At 49.3% G+C, this 15,953-nt stretch overlaps 1 protein-coding gene across 5 annotated transcripts in view; it reads left to right on the forward strand.

Annotated features, from left to right (window-relative positions):
• Positions 1 to 15,953, forward strand: part of MYLK (myosin light chain kinase) — a 199,522-nt gene that overhangs the window by 102,005 nt on the left and 81,564 nt on the right. For all 5 annotated transcript variants that reach the window (XM_031454585.2, XM_064494510.1, XM_064494515.1 and 2 more), the window contains exons 12-15: positions 8,456 to 8,593; positions 10,184 to 10,381; positions 11,090 to 11,339; positions 15,603 to 15,674. In XM_031454585.2, the coding sequence (XP_031310445.2) occupies positions 8,456 to 8,593; positions 10,184 to 10,381; positions 11,090 to 11,339; positions 15,603 to 15,674 (658 nt within the window). The remainder of the gene's footprint in view (positions 1 to 8,455; positions 8,594 to 10,183; positions 10,382 to 11,089; positions 11,340 to 15,602; positions 15,675 to 15,953) is intronic.

Raw genomic sequence — 15,953 nt, forward strand, 5'->3', positions numbered from 1 at the left:
GGCTGGTTTGGATGCCGTACCATTTTGTTCAGAGTTTGAGGAGAACGTCTAAGGCAGTCAGAAGGCTGCAGCTGCAGTGATCCCTGCCTGCCAGGCAGCAAGCCTGTCGTACTGCTGAGAGGCCTGGGGGTGTCAGACAGCAACCGTTTCCTGTCCTTTTCGTTGCCACGTCTTCTCGTTTGCTTCCTAGGTTCTGGAGAAGTCAGTGGGGAGAAGAGGAGCCAAAAGAGAGAACAAGGCTATGGGGGGATCTCTTTTTATGCCCACAGAAGTAGACTTTTTACTGACTCTTCAAGTAGGTTGATTTGGTTAGGAGATGGGCTTCTGTTGGAAGAGAGGTGGCAGGCATCCCCTGAGATTTGCACTGTGCATAAATGCACTGCACATGGGGGAGCGGGTGGGCCTCACTTCAGCTGGGTGAAGGTCACCTTCCTTGTTGAGTCCTCTAGAGTCAGCAGTCCTGGAATGCAGGGGAAGGAGGAGGCTAGACGGTGATCCCTAGACCCTGCTGGATTTTGAGCACCAAATAAAGGAAGAAGGGAGGATTGTGCCACCACCTCTCACTTGGTGATTTACTGAATTTCCATAGTATAACAGGGTTTGGAGTGAATCAGATTTGCTGTTGGAATGGTATTTTGTATTTTTATGAGTAAGTGAAATAGCTCAGGTTCAAAGCTTAAGGAAGATCGTCAGTAGATCTGAGATAAAGGCAGTCATTTTTCCTCCCCCAACTATGCATTTTCAAGAGGTCCTGTGTCTGCATGCCTGAGGGGTGTGGGGGAGGGATGTTAGGAAGTAGGGGAGAGCCACTGTTCCATGTCCACTTTTATTTGGTGACCCCCGTGGATCCAGGGGTGCCTGTGTCAGAAGTAGGGGAGCTGCTGACAGACAGCCTGAGGCTCTGACAGCAGGACTTGGTAGGAGGCTGTGACAGGAGGTGGTCCCTCTAGTGGGGAGCGCTGGGGAGCTCTTTAGGTGGTAGGATACTTCATACCAGCATTCTGTCTCTGTTTCATATTTGTGTCATCTATTTACACACTTTAAAGGGAACATTCCATAATTTTTTGTTTTAATCTGACACAAGTCTTGAATGAGCTGGGAGCCTGCTGAGGCCATTTTCCAGGCAAATGATTCAATGTGTAAACACGTGTATTTAATGCAAATTCAGCTCCAGAAACTTGGGGTGCTTTAGAGAGAATCAGGTTGGCTACTGAAAGTTGACAGGTGGGGAAAATGCTTCTAAGGAGAAATTCAGAATTGTTTTTCCTGCTAAACCCTTAGAAAGAGAGGAGGGACTCAGGCGGGAAGAAAAGGAGAATTACCGAGTGTAGAGGGAGACACTGAGATCACACCAGCCCCGGGACAGAGGCTGAGGGATTCTTCATTTCAAGCCCAAGAGAAGTCAGAGAGTCTCGTTCTGAGACTGCAGGTTTGAGGAATGGGATTATACAGATGACTGTATAAGAATTAATGAGAAAGGTAACAAATAGTGCCTGCTGTGTGTGTACTTAACTCTCCAAATAAGAGCTTTTCAAAATCGAATATTGGGTTTACCAGTTAAAGCAGTAAGTGCTTTAAACTAAGACCACTGTCAGTCAGTGTTTTTAATGACAACATTGTTTTGACAGACAAAATCTAATCAGTTAGAAAAGCTGGTTTGTTTTATTTAATTCCCACCACAATCCATTTTCCTTTTTTTTTTTTTTTTTTCTCTCCCAAGCAGAAAATAAACTGCCTTTATTTCAGTCTGGTGTCATGACACTGTTTGTATTGTTCCACAGCACAAGGCAGCGAGTAGGGCTGAGACTCCAGGTGGGTATGAGGGCCAGGCCCAGGCCCAGAATCTTTGGTAAGGCATGAGCTGGAGCTGGGCTGAGAGCTGATCTTGGGCCTGGGTGGGCTCTGTCCTCCACTTTCCATTTTTGAATTAACTCCACTTTGTAGATGAAGAAAAACAATGCCCAGAGGTCAAATCAGCTGCCACAACAGCCCGGCTGCCAGCTCTAGGCCCGGCCCAGGGCTTTCTACTTTGCTGCTCTGGGGCTCCAGGAAGTCCTTTGTTTGATACTTCTGCTTCCTCAGAGCAAGAATTGTTTAAGTTTATGACTAGGAACTGCCTTCAAAAACAGTTTCTGATGAGTTAAAACAGTGCAAAAATGGCCAAGGAGGGAAAACTCGGGGGTCTGTTGAGCTGTAGGGTCTGTGTGTCTCTCTCCTTCCTGTTTCCTCCATCCCCCTCCCACATCCCCCTCTCTCCCTCCTCTCCTCAGGCTCCTCTTCCCCTTTCTCAAGTCATGCTACAGCTTTAGTCTACGGGGCATTATTTTCACTTGTCCATAACTGCTTATTAGCATTCTTAATCTCAGTTCTTGTCTTTCCCATTGGAGGGCAGGACTGATCCTTTGCTTTCCCTCAGAATGAAACAGAGCAGCCAGGTACTGCTGCCAGTTTAACGGCAGAGTCTGTGAGTGAGTGGAGGGTCACTGGCCAGCTGGCCAAGAACCAGAGCAACAGATAAGCCCACTTCAGATCTTTAGTCCTAGGCTAGTAAATCGCGGAGGCTGGGCCTTCCTGGACTCCAGGAAGGTCAGCAGAGCAGCAGGAAGCACAGCTGCAGGCGAAACCTGGGTATGTTTAGTCTGGCCCCATTTGAGCTGGGTAGCGAGCCTGTCACTGGGTCCCAGGGACCCTTGCTATTGGTGTGCCACAGCCAGCGCCCACCCCTACCCAGTGAAGGAGGTTCAGGTTCCCTGAGGTGCCATGGCTGCTGGGGGCCTCTCACCTCAGACCCTGGCCCACCTACACCTGCCTCAAACCAGGACTGGGCCGGATGACTGCTATGGCACAACCCCAGAAGATACATCTCCAGGAGAACTCTGGGTGTGAATACAGTGACAGAAAGTTCCCGTGGAATCTGGGTGACTAGCTTTTGTTCTCAGGGTGGTAGAGGGGAGCGTCCAGGCCAGGACCCTGTTGGCCATGTCAGCCCCGACATCTTAGGACAAGCCAGCTTCCCTCCCTGAGCCTCAGCTCTGTCCACGGTAAAATGAGGGCACAATCTGCCCGACCTCAGAGTTGTTAAGGATAACACTGAATGAGCTGCAAACATCCTTTAGAGTCCTTTAGAATCCAAGTGCTGAACTTTATATGGAATTGTTACAACGTTATCTCAGTGGCAGCTGACACCTTTCAGATCTCTGCCTGATCAAATGTGGATCCTGATTTGAGAGACTTTTCTCATCATAGTTATTGTCAAATTGAGCTTGCCCAACCAAAAAAAGTCAGTTGGGTTAGGAAAGGCACAAAACATTTATTCTTATACTTATGATATGCCAGATATTCTTGTAGCTGTTTTACTGTTATTTCTTGGAATCATCTGAAACCCTGCAGTGTTTGTCATGCGCTATACTGATGATATATGTGTCACCCATATCACTATTACATTATCGTCAATAGTTGGTAACCGTATTCGTATCAGTTTAGAGGAGGGAACACTGAGCTTAGGTTGGGGAACTTGCTTCAGGTCACGTGGCTAGAGCTATGAGTTCACAGCACCTGTTTCCATTTGTCTCTTCTTATTCTAGCTAAGTGCGCAGGATGGTGAGCATAAACTGATACATGGTCTGTCGGCCACAGATGAGCCAGAATAAGTTGTGTGGCTTTGGAATTAAATGAAACACACACACCTTGCCTTTTTCACCTGGCTTTCCCTGCTCTGCACTAGTTTTTCTCTTTTGTCAAGGGTAGGATCGGGGTCCACATAAGACATTTGCCTTCATGGGGAGCTCAGCACAGGTGCCGCTGGAGGTAGCTGGCTCCTGTGGAAGAGACGGCCTCTGGAACATCTTGGCCTTGCCGTCAGGAGGCCTGGGTGTGAGCTCCAGGTCTGCCTGTAACTGTCTCTGGGACCTGGGCAAGTCACTTCACCTGAACATGTTCTGGCCTCTCTACCAGTAAGGGGGCGGCGGGGTTGGGGCTGGGGTTTCAGGATCTGAATTAGGAAGCTGCTTGCCCTAAAACTGCGATCCTCACTGGCCCCTGAATCCCAGCCCAGAGTGTTGTAGGGGGTTGGTTTTCTCTCCCTGTGAATACTCTGGGGTGGTTGAACGCTGGGGACGACACAGCCACTCACTCCCCCGATTCCCAGCAGCTCTAGTCCCACATGACCCCCAGTGGCAGGTCTGAATACAGATTCATTCTGCACATTCTCTCCCAGTCACTTCCCTCTTCTCTTTGTTCCTGCTGTGGGGCCTTGGGGAGGACAGAACAGGTCAGAGGCTTGGGGGAGGTTGGAACTTAGTGCTGCCCCGGGCAGGTCCCACCAGTTCAGTCACCCTTACTCATCTCTCTCCTGAGGGAGGGCAGTGAATGTTTGTTCTCAATTTACTTTATATACATCCATGATCTTTTTAAGCAACACATTTGCATTCCTAACAGCATTTGCCTCAGGTCACAAATCCTGTAATCCTGGGGCAAGGGCTCAGTCTCTGTTCTCTTCTGCTGAGGAGCCCACCAAGTAGCTAAGCCCAAGTGGGTAGGTGTGAGTCCACCCCTGTGCCAGCCTCCCACCAGTGCGACCTTTGATGACAGATAGTCGGACAAAGTATTTTCACGTATTATCTCTTTAAAAACCCCGGGTCCTGTGATGATACTGTTATTACTTTAAATACAGATGAGGAAGTTGGGCTTCAGAGAGAGGCAGTGACTTACCCAAGAAGAGGACCTGACCTCAGATCCTACATTTCCGCAACTTTCAGAGAACCAGTGAGCTGCCACGTGGAAGGCAGTGCCAAGCCGCCCTCCTAGGAGAGAGAGGCACAGATATGCATTTAGACCTGTAGGGTGACCTGGCTTTACCGAAGCCCCAGGCCAGGACAAACCGGGCAGTAGGAAGACCCGAGAGAGGGTGGGGACCAAGGAAGAGCTGCCACTGGCTTGAAGGAAAGAGACCTAGAGTTTTTGATGCTCCCTCAGGGCCCAGGAATAAGAACCTGTCTGCAAGGAGCTCTGGGAAGCTGGGCACTCTGGCTGAGACTGCAGAGAGGCGGGGACAGGGAGGGCTCTGGACAAGTGAAAACATTTTGTCCTTGAGCCTCAAGTCTGTGCAAGACAGGAAATTCCTCAACTCTCCCGAGGCAGCCTGCTTCCCTGGCCACTGCAGCCCAGAGAAAGGCGATCTCTGCATTTCCAGTACTGGGGTCCCTGAACCCACTCCTGGGGACTTCTGCCAAGGCCAGGGCTGCCTAGCTGCCCCTCTGTCGAAGGCAGTGATCCCAGGGGCTGGAGCAGGATGGGCTGGAGAGCGCATCCTCTGGTCATGGACCCTGTCTCCCCTTGCACTCCAGCTCTGTGCCCTTCATACAGCACCTACCTTGGGGGAAAGTGTCCTCCCACCTCCCAGGTCTTGCTGCCCCCTGGGTCTTACAGCCTCTCCGATCCAGAGGCCATGCTGGAAGTGCTCTGTAGTAGGCCATATTTTGTTTTCTCTGCCAGCAGATAAAAATTCAGTGGCCAGTCTGGATTTAGGCCTTTCCCTGGTATGTGAAGCACCCTGGAAAGGTATCCCTGCAGGCTTCTTGGAGAAGATCTGTATGTGTGGCCCTGAGCTAATAAGAGCCCCAAATACCACAGTCCCTTTCCCCTCAGATTTAGAGTCTAACTTAGAGATACCATAGCCTCTTTGTCCCTATCCCTGCCCCCCTCCCCCAAAGACAAAAAACAGAAAGGTGAAAAAGAGTTATTGAAGGTCAAAGCCACCTGGCCTGCAGGACAGAGGGCAAGATCTGAGACAGGGCAGCTGGGAGCTCGTCCTGCTGGGACAAGGCTGTCCTGTGTGGGAAATGGACACCAGCTCAGCCTCTTGGCTGCTCCTTCCCTTCAGCTCACCTGAGGCAGGTCAGAGCCGGCTTGGGGAGGATTCCAGGAACAGTGGGAAACTCATTTGCTAACCCATCTCCCCAGAGAATGGATTGGGGGGGTCAGTGGGCAGCCCTGAGCCCAGAGAGTCATTCTAGTTCTTGTCTCTGACTAGCTGGTGCGCTCCCTCCCTCTCTCAGAGAGAAAGATCTTCCCTCCAGGTTTTATCGAGGCGGTATTGCTGTACAACAAACCACATATATTGATGGTGTTTAATTTGAAACCTTCACCACAATTTTAGGAAATGACCATCTCCATCACCCTCAAATGCTTCCTTGTGCCCCTTTACAATCCATCCCTCCAACCTCTGCCCCAAGCAACCCTTCTGTCACTCTATTTTGCATTTTCTAGAATTTTATAGAAATGGACTCATCCAGTATGTACTCTCTCTCTGCCTGGCTCCTTTCATTCAATGTAATTTTTGTGAGATTGGTCTCTGTTGTAACGTCTGTCATTAGTCCATTTCTTTTTATTGCTGAGTAGTATCCATTGTATGACTATATCATAATTTGCTTACTCATTCACTTGTTGATGGGCATTTGGGTTGTTTTCAGTTGGGGGCCCTGAGGAATAGCTGCTATGAATGTTCGTGTACAAGTCTTTGTATGGATATGTGCTTTCATTTCTCTTGTGTAAATACTCAGGAGTAGAATGAATGGATCATAAATGTATGTTTAACTTTTTAAGAAACTGCCAAACTGTTTTCAGAAGTATCTGTGCTAGTATACACTCCCCCTGACAGTGTCAGAGAGTTCCAGTGCTCCACAGCCTTGCCAGCACCAGACTTAGGGTGATCGGTCTTTAGTTTTAATCATTCTCATGATGTAGTGTCTTTGGCTTTCAAGGTGCTTAAAATCTCAGGAGATCACAGTGGAGCATCATGGAAGCATAGGAAATGACAAGGAAATTCCTCAGTTCCATTTTATGAGAGACATCAAGATATATGGTCGGCCTCTGTATCCGCGGGTTCTGCACCTGCGGATTCAACCAACTGCATATCACAAATAGAACTAACATATGATCCAGCAATTTCACTCCTGGGTATATATCTGAAAAAAACAAACACACTAATTCAAAAGGATGCATGCATCCCAGTGTTCATAGCAGCATTATTTATAATTGCCAAGGTATGGAAGCAACCTAAGTGTCCATCAACAGATGAACGGATAAAAAAGATGTGTGTGTGTGTGTGTGTGTATGTGTATATATATATATATGTGTGTGTGTGTGTGTGTGTGTATATGTGTGTGTGTGTGTGTATATGTGTGTGTGTGTGTATATATATATATATATATATATAGGAATACTACTCAGCCATAAAAAATGAAACTTTGCCATTTGCAGCAACATGGATGGACTTGGAGGGCATTATGCTAAGTGAAATAAGCCAGATAGAGAAAGACATATACTGTATGATATCACTTACATGTGGAATCTTAAAAATACAACAAACTAATGAATATGACAAAAAATAAGCAGATGCACAGATACAGAGAATAAACTAGTGGTTACCAGTTGGGAGAGGAGGAGGGGCAACATAGGAGTGGAGAAGTCAGGGATACAAACTCTTGGATATAAGATAGGCTCAAGGATGTACTGTACAAAACAGCCAATATTTTGTAATAACTGTAAGTGGAAAGTAACCTTTAAAATTGTGTATTAAAAAGGATTTGTTTCTTAGTTTTAAAAAATTTGAGGAAAAAATTCCAGAAAGGTCCAAAAACCAAAACTTGAATTTGCCACACCCCAGCAACTATTTACATAGCATTTACATTGTATTAGGTATCAGAAGTAATCTAAGATGATTTAAAGTATACAAGAGGGTTTTATGTTATATGCAAATATCATGCCATTTTATATAAGGGACTTCAGCATCTGCAGAGTTTGGTATCTGCAGGGGGTCTTGGTACCAATTAATACCCTGGAGATACAGAGGGATGACTGTATTGTTAGAAGAAAAAGCAAGATGCCAATCATTGTGTATAGTGTGCTATCATTTTATTTAAGAGAAGACAAATAAAAGAGTTTGCCTGTTTGTATTTGTTATACACGTAGACCACCGCTGGCAAGATGAACAAGAAACTGAAAATTGGTTGCCTCTGGGGAGAGACAGTTGGCCAGAGGACAGGGGTAGAAAGGAGATGGTACACATACTCTTTGGACCTTTTGAATTTTATGCCATATGAGTGTATCACTTATTCAAAAAAGTAAATAACATTGAAGAAAAAAAAATCTCATAAGATGCCAAGTACTGGCTCCCCACTGGAAGTTCTCCTGAGGAACCAGAGCCTAGATTTGGCCTGGCCCGACAGGGGCCTCGTCCTTTCACTGCTGGGAGGTAAGAGCACTGTCATGCCAAGCAGGGAATGGGCACACTTTGTTCCTAGTCCTCTCCAGGGCCTCCCAGACTCATTGTCTGGTTGCGGTTCAGTTTCTGCTGGGAGCCTGAGCCTCAACACGCTTATGTGCCAAGTGGTCATTTAGCCTGTGTCTGTCAGGTGAGTGAATGAGTGTTCCCCCTACATTGTTTGCCACACAGAAAAGAAGAGTGATGAGAAGAGGGAGTACCTCCTGCCCGCAGCCCCCAGCAAGCCCGTCGCACCCCTCTTCCTGCAGGGCCTCTCTGATCTCAGAGTCATGGACGGAAGCCAGGTCACCATGACAGTCCAGGTGTCAGGTCTGTCTCTGCATCCCTCTCCTCGGAGTATATGTGAAAACGAGCATGCTTGCAACGTGGGTTGCTCCCCGACGTCCTGCTCAGATCATTGATCCACCTGAAAATCAGTCTGGGACTGCCAGTCAGTGGCGCCTAGAAGTGGAGCCTCTTGGCCCCTTTTTTCTGCTTTTCTTTGGGCAGATTTTCTGGATTCAAGTTTGAGTGGTCCAGGGTAAGAAGGTGGCAGAGGTGAGGGATTAATTGAAAACACAATGTAGCCAATGTAGCTGGAAGATTGTGAACATTGGTCCAAAACCAGATGCTCTGAGAGCTTCCCGACTCTCGGAAGATAGTCTCAGTTGCTCTGTTCAAATTTTGAGGTGAGGCAATGGAGCAGACATCCTTCTAAAACAGGGGTGGGGTGACAAGAGCATGGGGTGAGCAGCCCAATGTGAGAGGTCACAGTCCTTGCTAGAGGCCAATAAGAAAAGCTGGAGAAGTCTCCTGGCACAGACTTACTGACACACACTCATGCTGGCCTCTGGTCCATCCCGCTGACAGCCTGGAGATCACTGTGTTTTTTCAGTTCCTTTTGAGCTGTAGAAGTGATAAAGATGAGCTGGGAGAGAACCTGTGCGCTCAGCTTTTAGGGATCCTCGGATGAACTCCCTGCTCCTGCAGGCTGGAGGCAGTCCTGGGATGATGCAGCAGAGGGCTGGGTCCCTTCCCCTGCACACATTCATTGCTCGAGTTGATAGAAATCAGAGGCACTCTGTACCTGGCCCCAGACATGTGCTGGCTAACCCATCAGAGATAGGTGGTGGTCATCTCTCTCCTTGAGAGAGCCTGACACCATGCAGCCTCCCTCAGCAGTCACTCCCAGGGAAGCAGAGTGTAATGGCTCAGGTCTTACTGCAGAGAAAAACCCTCACAGGTGGCCGTTGTTTTATGCCCCCACAATAGCAAGAAACTACCCAGGGAAGTAGACTAGTAAAAACTGAAAATGCTATCCCCTGTGGGCTGTGTTTGGAAAGCCTGGCACCCATCTTCACCCTTGGACAACAGTTGCACAGTACCAAAAGTGCTAACTGAGCTTTCCTGCTGGTGGAAACTGACAAGGGAGTTTCTGAGAGTCACAATGCCATTGCCTGGACGTGTACACACTGGGTGAGGCCGCGCAGGAAACATGTCTGCCGGGAACCCAGTGATCCAGCTACCACTCAGTTTGATCAAACCAGTTGAATTCTAATTTTGAAAACCATTCTTCTTGGGTTTTCTTATCTCTGAAATTATATTTTTTCACTTCTGGATTCTTGCAGTTTCCCTAAACCTGTCATTTAGTAATTGTAATGACCACACACTGAGGACTTCCTTTGTACCAGATGCTATTCTAATCTGCTTCTCTAGTGGGCTGCTAAGGGGGCTGTATTAATTTATTTAATCCTCCCAGCAAACGTGTGAGGTAGACTGGGTTAGAATATTTTCTGGATGGGAAAACTGAAGCGTGGAGAGTTTGGTATTTAGTACAATGTCATAGCGTTAAGTAGACTTGCCACATGATGCAGGGAACCGCCTCCCTGACCTGCCCCCCTGCCCTTCCTCCCTGTTCAGGGAACCCGCCCCCTGAGGTCATCTGGCTTCACGATGGGAATGAAATCCAGGAGTCAGAGGACTTCCACTTTGAACAGAGAGGCACTCTGCACAGCCTTTGTATCCAGGAGGTGTTCCCAGAGGACACAGGCACTTACACCTGTGAAGCCTGGAACAGCGCAGGAGAGGTCCGCACCCAGGCCGTGCTCACGGTGCAAGGTGAGGCAGACCCGCTGACCAGCCATGGGGGCAGGGGTGGGGAGGACATGCTGCCGTGGCCTCTCCATAGGTGATTTGGAGGCGAGGAAACCATGTGAGCCTTCTTTGTTTCCCCCATAGACCTCGACTCCCTTGGTCCCATCCCAGCCCCAGTGGCCAGCTCCCCATCTTACATCTCAGGCTCTGGCTGGGTAGGAGGCCGCCCTTCCCTGCCTTCTGAAGTCCCTGCTCTCTCTGGGTTACTGGTGACAAGCTGCGTAGAGTGCTAGGAGAGAAATCTCCTAATACACTAACAATTTGGCAGTGATAGCTTTGGAGGTGAGTCATGGCCTGTGAAAGTCCTTGCCATTAGAGAACCTATATTTAACAGAAGAGAAAAGTTAAGCACAGATGAAGCAAATGACAGCTCTTAATCATACATATATCATGTAGATCATTGGCACCTGTCCCAGAACCCCTCTACCTTCTAGGCAACCTCCCTTGCTTTTGGATATACAAATGCATGTTAATCTTACCCTCTGAGAAATAATCCAGCAGATTTGCCATGAGAAGGATGTGCTTTCTCTGTATATCCAATAAAAGTGATTTCTGGACTAGCCATTCTTTGGATTAGACACTGTCTTCCGGCCTTCATTGCCATGGAGAGTTGAGTGAATGTTCTCTGCAGAAAGGCCTCCTTCTCTAACTCAACCCTTTGCCAACTCACAGAACCTCAGGATGGCACCCAGCCCTGGTTCATCAGCAAGCCTCGCTCAGTGACAGCCTGCCAGGGCCAGAATGTCCTCATCTCCTGTGCCATAGCTGGGGACCCCTTCCCCACTGTGCACTGGCTCCGAGATGGCAAAGCCCTTTCCAAAGACACTGGCCACTTTGAGGTATTACAGAATGAGGATGTGTTCACCCTGGTCCTGAAGAACGTGCAGCCCTGGCACGCTGGCCAGTATGAGATCCTGCTCAAGTGAGTCTGCGTGTCCTACCAACCTCCCTTAACCCCCTACCTTCTGTCAAAGTACCTGCCTGGGACTGGGGAGCCAGAGGAACCACGAAATAGTGTGGGGCTGGGCTTCAAGGTAAAGAAAGTGCAGGCTTGGTGCTGCTGGCATTTCTCTGTACTGAGTCCATCATGTTCAAGGCTCTGAGCTACAGATAGGCTCTGTATCTATATGTGGTGATGGAGCATTGTTTTCCTACAGCAATGACAAAACCCAGCATGTGCCTCATCCACATGGGTCCTTTCTGGGCATGTGCCTTATTCTTGTATCAGTTAGTTTTTGCTGCATAACAAACCATCCCAATACTTAATTACTTTTAAGACAATAGTCATTGATTATTTCTTAGGCATTGTTGAATCTGCTAGGAAATTCTACTTAGCCAGGCAAGGCTCAGAAAACTTTAGCTGAGATAATGACGTGTCTGTGGTCAGCTGATGAGATGGTCGTGGGCCAGCTGGTCACCCTACCACCTTCAGTGGTATGCTCAAAACACACCAAGAGCCTTTGCCTTGTGCCTGAACCAGTTATAATCAGAAAGGCTAATCTGCCTCCAAAATAGAGAGAAGATAGACTCTTCTTCCTCTAGGCCAGTGCAAATGATGGAAACTGATTATATGTTAAAATAGAGCTTGTCTTTATGGAAGGAGCAGTGCTTCAAGATAATACATCACATCTCCTAGAAGAGATGAGCTTTTTGTTGGGATTTTGAGGTAAGGGTATAAAGTCTTGCTGGATAGACTGAGTACAGGAGGGTAGGAAAGAGCAAAGCAAGGCTGTGGGAAGTCTGCCAGGCCAGAGTGGAGGACTGCACTGGGAGGTCGGCAGGCAGACTGTCTGGGCCCAGCTGGGGACAGTCATAAAACTTAGACTGTCCTAGCTGGAAGGGACTTCAGAAGTTATCTGGCTGCCTTCTCTATTAATAATGGGAGAAGCTGAGGCCTCAGGGTCACAGGCTTGTTCACAGCCACCCAGAGGTGAATAGTAGAGCTCAGACTGGAATCCTCAGCTCTGTCTTTAAATCAGATGCTCCTCTGTTCCTCGTTTCTCCCAAGTACACTGGGAACTTGGGGAACCTGGGACATCACACTAGAGTCCCCTTGCATGCAGCCCTTGCCCCTTTTCCCTCCCTAGAGTCCAGCTTCTTTGTTCCTTTGGGAGGCTGCTGCCCTGGCCTTGGCTTTGTCCCCAGTGAGAAGGAGCAAGTCCGTGGAAAGTTGCCCTGGGGAGTGCACCAGGCCTGCCAGGGGCCCCTCTCCCCCCCAGCTTTTCTCAGATCCAGACCTAGACAGAAATCAGACCTAGACTAGGGACAGAACACCTTTCAAGGAGGAAGTGGGGTGAGGTTGGGGTAGGACAGGTGCTACCTGTTCCTGCTGAAGGTGGGGGGTTCGTACAGGTGGGTGGTTTCTACCTCCCCTTCCCTTCCCGAGCTCTTGTCTCCTGAACTAAAAGGGGAAATGTCAAAAAATCAGCTCCAGATTCCAGCTGAAATATTTGAAAAATTGATATTTGCCAGGAAATTAGCTCTTTAAACTAATTTTGCATATAAAATCCATTCCAGGGGTGGGTAATTCACAGTGGGACAGAGTCCAAGGCTTTATAGCCAAAGAGTGGGCATCTTATTCAGGGCTTGGGAGGCAGGGAACACAAAGGCTTCTGTTCTTTGTTAAAGGTGCCACTTATAGGGTGATAGCCCCGTGTCCTCTGTGGCAGCACCTGGGCTGGGCACGGGGGTAGGGGTCTCATTCTCAGCCACAGGCTGGACTTTGAGTGTGTGCAGACACCAAAGATGGCCCAAGATGCTGTTCACCTGGTTAGATTATCTGGGGTGTGGGTTCCAGGTGTCTCTGACTTTGTAGGCTCCAAATGAACACATGATTTGCCCTAAAGGTCCAGCAGAGGTTTAAGTTTGTGGCTGCAGAAATAGTGACCCCCAGATCATGCCAAGGGATGACCCACTTAGTGGTCCAGCCATGATATCCCCAGTTCCCTGCCTCCCTTCTGCCCCTCATACTGCCCAGGTGCTCAGGGTGGCCACCCGCACCCTCCTTCAAGGCGGGCAACAGAAAACAATAGAAGCCCTCATCTGCTTCCCCCATGGGGAGATAGAGCTTACTCCAGCGCAGGGATCAGGGCACCCCACCACTGAGAGCCTCTGAGGGGCTTGGCTGGGGTAAAGCAGGTCCATCTGGTCAGTGTCTCTCCAGAAAACACGGACCTTGGACATCCTGTCTTCCTGCTCCACACCAACCCTGGGCCCCACACCCTGTGCTTGAAAGAAAAGCGGGAACAGAGTGGCTTACACTGGCCAGCAGTGTGGCAAGAGCAGAGTGCCAGGGGGCTGGGCCTCACTCCTGAGTGACCTCCCTTGGTTATTCTGCAAGTTGACTGAAGCTCTATTAGCCTCCTGTGACGAGTTCTCAGGCCTCTGAGGCCCTCCCAGCCTTCCCAGGTCCTGGCACTGAGGGGGCACCTAACTGCAGTTTGTGGAGCAAAGGGGCCTGCTGGGCCCTCAAACTCCCCAGACATGAGGCTTTCTGAGCCTTGAATCTGCACCCCTGAGAGCCTGAGCATTGAGGAAGGTGGCTAGGAGGGGACCCCAGCAGATGAGAGGAGGGTAGGAGAGCACAAAAGATCAACCTCTCCTTACATCAAGCAGGTCCTAGAGCCTGGATAATGACACCAGGGACCTTCAAGAATCATTTGCCGCACCCTGGGCTGCTGGTGTCTGAGCTGGTTCTGGTCCTCCACTGGGATGGAGGCCAGGTAAAGCAAGGCGGGTACCCACAAGTATCAGCTTGGTCCACATGGGGATGGCTTATACACATGCACGTGTTCCCAAACATGGACCCACAGGCTTCCATTGGGTAGACCCCATATATGTGTGGTTGATGTACACGTAGACACACACAAACACACATGTGTCCTAGAATAGATTGTACTGATGAGCACTGTAGGGAAGGATGGGAAAGTTATAGGTCTTGGATTAATATGGTCCCAGGTCCCAGCCCCTTTCTGCCTGGCCAGCATTATGAGTTCAAGCAAATTAACCATTATAAGCCTCATTTTTCTTACCTATGAATACAATGCTGACCCCCAACCTCACAGAGCTGCCATAAGACTAAGTGAAATGAGTTATGTCTGAGGGAGGGTCTGGGGCACATGTCAGCCCCTGAAGTGCCAGTAAGACGGCCAAGTGCAGAGAATGAGCGAGCGACCCCAGGATTCCCGCTCTGCCTCCCGTAAACTCCTGAGCCTCCCTTCCTTCCCTTTACAACAGTGCTCTGGACCTCACTAGGCTGTTGTGGGGACAAGAAAGGTAGTGGATGTGAGCCATGAAAGCTGGGGGTGCTCCAAAAAACATGGTTATTAACAGGCAGAATTGCCTTTGGCTCTCAGATCTGCCCCCACTGCTTCCCCCAGACTGAGCAGAACCTTCTTGGCTGGTCAGAGCCCAGAAAAGCCAGCAGATGGCAGCCTTGCGGGGTTGGAGGGCTTGTCCGCTCTAAGCCCACCAGGGTTCTGAGCATGATACAGCTTCTTTTCCTGAGCATAGGGGCCCTCAGCTGGTCGCACACCAGAGCAGATGGAATTGTTTTCACAGTGGGCTGAAGAAGCTGGAGCTCTTCTCCCAGAGAAAGAGCACCCATGTCAGGAGACACCTGTTAGATTTTTAATACAAAAAGTTCTGATCTGAGGCATTGGCTGATGGGTAGGGATTGGAAAGTGTTTTCATTTCACGAGCAGGCGAAGGAGACCTAGTGGCTAGGGGGACCTTCTGAGGAGAGGGAAGACCCACTTCTGTATTAAGGGAGCGTGGAGTCAGACTCAAGGTCACTGGGCAGGCTGCCTGGGGCTGCACAGTCTAGACCAGTCAGCTCCATCATAGCCCCAGCAGGGTTTGTCTTCACTCTTCTTTGAGTGAGTGACCGTTTGGTTGTATTATTTTTGTCCTATACTCACAGAAAAGCATTCCTACTGCTAAGGCCTTCCTTAGCTGTTGTCCAAAAGATTATTTTTTTGTCCTTTTTAAACAAGAGCTGGAAAAATAAAGGGTGACCACAGTGGGGGCAGGCTCTGCCATAAATGTAGGTGTGGTGTGGACGTGTTAGGGCCCCTGGAGCCAGCCCACCAGCCTGTGGCCACGGGCTGCCTGCCCACAGCCCTAGGCTGAGAGGCCCCCGGCCCAGAGAGCCTCTTGATCTGTATTGATCCCTTGCATTCTTCAGGAATCGGGTTGGCGAATGCAGTTGCCAGGTGGCACTGATGCTGCAGAGCAGCCCGGCCAGAGCCCCCATTCGGTGAGTGCCCCCTGGGGTTGCTGGGCCAGGCTCCATGCCACCACCCACCCACCTTCCTCCTGGTCCCAGCAGGCCCATCCCAGCAGCCCCAGATTGTTTGTATCCTCTGGCCAAGGCTGCTGAGCCAAGAGAGAGAGATTGGAAGGGGAATGAGGGAGGGAGTGTAGGGGAGGGAGAGGGGGTGAATTTTTTTCTCTCTTTTTTTTTTTGCACACACCCTTATAAGGCTACTGAAGTCATTACCGATGTAACAAACCAACTAAGCAAGCAAGCGCCTCT

The sequence above is a fragment of the Camelus dromedarius genome, chromosome 2 (genome assembly GCF_036321535.1).
Source record: "Camelus dromedarius isolate mCamDro1 chromosome 2, mCamDro1.pat, whole genome shotgun sequence".
NCBI lineage: Eukaryota > Metazoa > Chordata > Mammalia > Artiodactyla > Camelidae > Camelus > Camelus dromedarius.